At 41.3% G+C, this 4,416-nt stretch overlaps 1 protein-coding gene across 1 annotated transcript; it reads left to right on the top strand.

Annotated features, from left to right (window-relative positions):
• The first annotated feature begins 510 nt into the window (after positions 1 to 510).
• Positions 511 to 1,439, top strand: LOC147632031 (uncharacterized). The gene has a single exon (XM_086808612.1). The coding sequence runs from the start codon at positions 768 to 770 to the stop codon at positions 1,197 to 1,199; it is 432 nt and encodes a 143-aa protein (XP_086664738.1). The 5' UTR covers positions 511 to 767; the 3' UTR covers positions 1,200 to 1,439.
• The last annotated feature ends 2,977 nt before the right edge of the window (positions 1,440 to 4,416 follow it).

The raw sequence follows: 4,416 nt of genomic DNA, 5'->3' as shown, positions 1-4,416 counted from the left end.
ATCTTACATGACAGTTACAAAATTAAAAAAATTGTGAAAAACGAGTATTATTTCTATTAACCCCGTGATTTCTGAAAGATGACCAGCTCTTAAAAAAAAAAACTAAGGTCTAAAAGTGCTGTGATCTTAGCTTGAAAGTAGAAAGCACACGTGTTATTACCTACACACAAGTGCCATAGCTGCAGCACACATGACATTTGTGCCACCTATATACAACACCTTCTCTCCCGCATGAGTCTCTTCCTTGATGGCTATGTATGAGCGACGAGCAGTGGCGAGCGTGTGCACAAACTTGTAGGTAACTCAGGGGCCGGGTTCCTTGTCAACCCTGGTCAGGGCGGCACGCGTGAAAAGTGGTTGAATCGACTCATGCAAATATGACAGACAGAGCACATCACACCAATTTATCACTCGCACGGATTGCTCGCCGGCCCGCCGGCCGGCAGCAGCTGCAGGCTCCTTTCCACCTTTACTTATCATCGCCAATCAAAACTCTACTGTCTGCAATGCAGCCCAGCCACAGTGCCACACTATGCTTCCAACCCTAGTCAGCACGCAACACCTGAAAATCTACACAACTTCCCCTATTTGAGCCTGTTCGTTTCTTTCCTAATGCAGGCCAGCTCCTCTGCGCTGCATGTACAAACCCCCCCCGCCATATCCACCTTGCTTGGTCCTTTACACTGAATTGCCCTCTTTTCTTCCTCTTGCTCACCCCAGTTTATACCACAATTGACGACAGAGAGAGACTTCACTGCAACACGAGCATGGCAAGATTGCTTGCAGTGGCTCTCCATACCCACCCCGGAACCGCCACCACTCTCTTGGTTGGACTGGGCGGGCTTCTCATGAGCCTATGTGCGACCGTCTTGATCCTAAGCTTGTGTTCTCTCTGCTCTGGGCGCAGAAGAGTGGGCGACAAGGCTTCAAGCGATGGGGATACAGCTTCTCCCACTAAACCTCCTCCTACTAAAGGCTCATCTGCAATGGCGAAGAGTAATAACAGCGATGAGAACAGCAAGCCAGAAGAGGCTGGCGCACCGCAGGCTCCGAAAGAGCAGCAAATGGCACACCGCTCACCTGTCTGGCAGCGCACCATCCTGATGGGGGAGAGGTGCCAGCGCCCCACCTTCTCTGGGCTTGTCCTCTACGATGAGAAAGGGAACCCTTTGCCAAGGGGCCAACAGGCAAAGATGTAGGGGATCTGAACAAGTGATTAACGATGTGAGTCATAGCAGGTTACCTCGACAAGCTTTTTTTTTTTGGGAGAATTTGCCCTCTCCTGTTGCTAATTCCTATAATAGCGTTGTAGCCCATGGAGTGCTTGAAACCTTTGTCCATAGCTTTGTAGTGCTTGAAACCTTGTCAAACAATAACTGTGTATAGAGATGCACGTCTGTAACATTTTTTTTTGGGTTAAACTTTTTTTTTTCAAAACCGTGTCAGTTTCCACACCTTGAAAATCTCGCCCAACTGATTGACAGTCTTGCATCATGTAGAAGCAAACAAGTCCACAAAACTTGAACTTATTCTTGTGAGCTTGACAGATGGGTTTTTGAACTATCTAACTCACAACTGGTTTTGAATTTTTTTATTAAAGATTAGGGTAAGACGGCAATTTTTTGTTAAATCCTTCATTTTGAAGGGTGATCATCTTGTCAAAAAAAAAAATCATTAACATATGTGAAATAAAAGTTGTGATGATCAACAAGGGCTGTTTAGGCATTCAAGTTTAACATGACACGCTTGGTTTGTGTTCTAAGTTGACCTGGCTTGTGCTAACCTTCCAACTTAAGACTAGGTTGACCCTCGCAATATGTATATTTGTGTAAAATGTACAAATTTTTCAAGATAGTAGCTTTTTGTGGCTAGTAGCTCTTTGTGTCCTTACTTTGAAACGCTATTTTCTAGGAGGCCTTCTAGAGAAGTTTTTAAGGGCTTTGATGCCCTCTACACTTATACGCAATTTGGGATTCAACTTTTGTTGAATTGATACACAAATTATGGTGGTACTTATGAATTACCTATTCTTCATTTCCTACTTGGTGTAGATTCAAACAAATCCAAGGATGCATACCCAAACAAAAGCTTAATTCCCATTCACAACCCACATAACAAGCTACACCAAGTAGGAAGTTATCATTATCCTCATAGCAAGTTGCCATGGCAGTTATCATTGTCCTCGTGATCAACTTAGTTGGTCGAGGAAGTTTCTCCAATGCTTCAAATTTTAGCATTGTATGGCACCAATGTTTGCATTTCAAGTGGTTGTTTCCATTACTAGCTCTCTAATCCTTTATTTCTCAATCCTCCAAAAAAAAGTTAGAAGGTGGTCTTGATTTTATGTTTTGCTCTCTTAGAAGATTTTATTGTATGGGTTTTTCAAAACCATGTCAGTGTTTTTTGCATGACATTTGCTTCATAAGTAGACCTCTAAAATGAACTTTCTTGCAATTGTAATTACTTTGATGCGTGCTCCACCATTTGAGGATTCAGCTAGTCTTGGACTCCAATATCTAATTTGCACTCTCCACACGTTGCAAATTTCGTGCGACTAGTTGGAGTAGAAGCAAACCAATCTAGAAAGCTTGCTTTTGTGAGCTTGGCAAATGGGATTTTTAACTATCAAACTCACAATTGGTTTTAAATTTGAGAGAACAAATCCGACCATGGAAATTGGGCCTAATTGTTACAACATGGCTATATAGCATAACCAATGATTGCGTTAAACTTGAGGAATGCCATTTTGTAGCTTGTCAATGTCATTTATAAGGGGGAGTTGTGCTCGTTTTTTAAGTATTTTGACTTAAGGTATTCATGCAAAGAACAGTTGCGAAGTACTCTCTCTCTCTCTCTCTCACTCTCTCGCGCTCTCTCCACTTTTTTGGGAATTTACTCCACCATGCCATCTTCGTTCATAGGTGGAAGTTATCCAAGACTTGCACTTTTGGTTCCATATATGTCTTCAAGTGTGACACATGGAAGCCATTATGTATCTTGGTAGTGGATGGAAGTAGGAATTGATAAGCCACTTCACCAGCTCTTCTCAACACCTTGTATGGACCATAAAATCGATGTTCAAGCTTTGTGTTGGGATTCCCCTTGAGAGAACCATATCAAGTTTAGGGTATCCTCAAGAACACAAAATCCCTCTCTTTGAATTCCAATGGTCTTCGGTGTGCATCTTCATAATGCTTATCTTCTCTTGGAACATCTCGATGTTCTCCTTGCATGTTTGCAAGAGAGCTTGTATCCTTTCCACTTCATCCTTTGCATGTGGATTCACAATATCATGCTTGAATGCTGCAATTAGCACATGCACCGTCTAGCCATACATAGCCTCAAAAGACAACATTCCAGTGCTCACATGATATATGCTATTGCAAGCAAATTTTGCAAAGTGCAACCATTCATCCCATGCATATTGCATCTCATAGCAATAATGCCTCAAGTAAGTCTCAAGCCACTTGTTGACCCTTTTGGTTCAAATGACCATTGGTTTTCGAGTAATAGGCTATACTTGGAGTCAAAATGTGCTCATGAACTTTACATCTCGATCACTCACTATTTGTTATGGTACACCATGCTTCTTGAACATATATTCCATGAATTGGTGTGTAACCATGGATACCGAGTATCTCATTTTTGTTGACACAAAATGGGCAGTTTTTGTTAACCGATCAACCACAACATAGATGATATCCCATCCTCTCTTGGTAGGAGGCAAGCCAGTAATGAAATCCATTGTAATGTGTGTCCACTTACTATCCAGAAAAGGTAAGGGTTGATGTAAACCACCGGGCTTTTGTGTGGGATCCTTGTTGAGTTAACATGGCATACATTTGGAGATGTATTTCTTAACATCTTTTCATTGACTATTCTAATGAAAACTCTTCTTTATAGCATCATAGATTTTGAACAAACCCAAATGTTTCACCATCAAGGGAGAAGAATGCATCTCATCCATAAGAGACACCCTCTCCTTGTGGTATGGGAGTCCATTATGCAACTGAAAATGAGGTAAATCATCATAAGTACCATGTTGTAATTTTTGTATAAGGTACACCCTCTTCTTATGGTATAGGAGTCCATTATGTAACCGAAAATGAGGTAAATCATCACAAGTACCATGTTGTAATTTCTATACCAGTTGAGCATGTATTTCTCTTAGAAGAAGAGTGTATCTCATCCATAACCTTTTTCTCAAAAGCTGAATGAGACACAAGATATAGTCTCTCTGATGGTATAGAGGTAAGTCATCACAAGTACCATTCTGTAATTTATGTACCATTTGTGATGTCTCTTCATCAAGCATGTGTTTCTCTTGGATGTCATCAATCCAATCCTTATGCACTTATGTGATGGCCGATAGTAGTGAATATGTCCACATTCTAGAAAGTGAATTTGCCACCACAT

Source organism: Cibotium barometz, chromosome 14, assembly GCF_041138505.1.
Source record: "Cibotium barometz isolate CiBa-2024 chromosome 14, ASM4113850v1, whole genome shotgun sequence".
Taxonomy (NCBI): domain Eukaryota; kingdom Viridiplantae; phylum Streptophyta; class Polypodiopsida; order Cyatheales; family Cibotiaceae; genus Cibotium; species Cibotium barometz.
The sequence above is the reverse complement of the archived record's forward strand: the minus strand, read 5'-3'. Positions and strand labels throughout refer to the sequence as shown.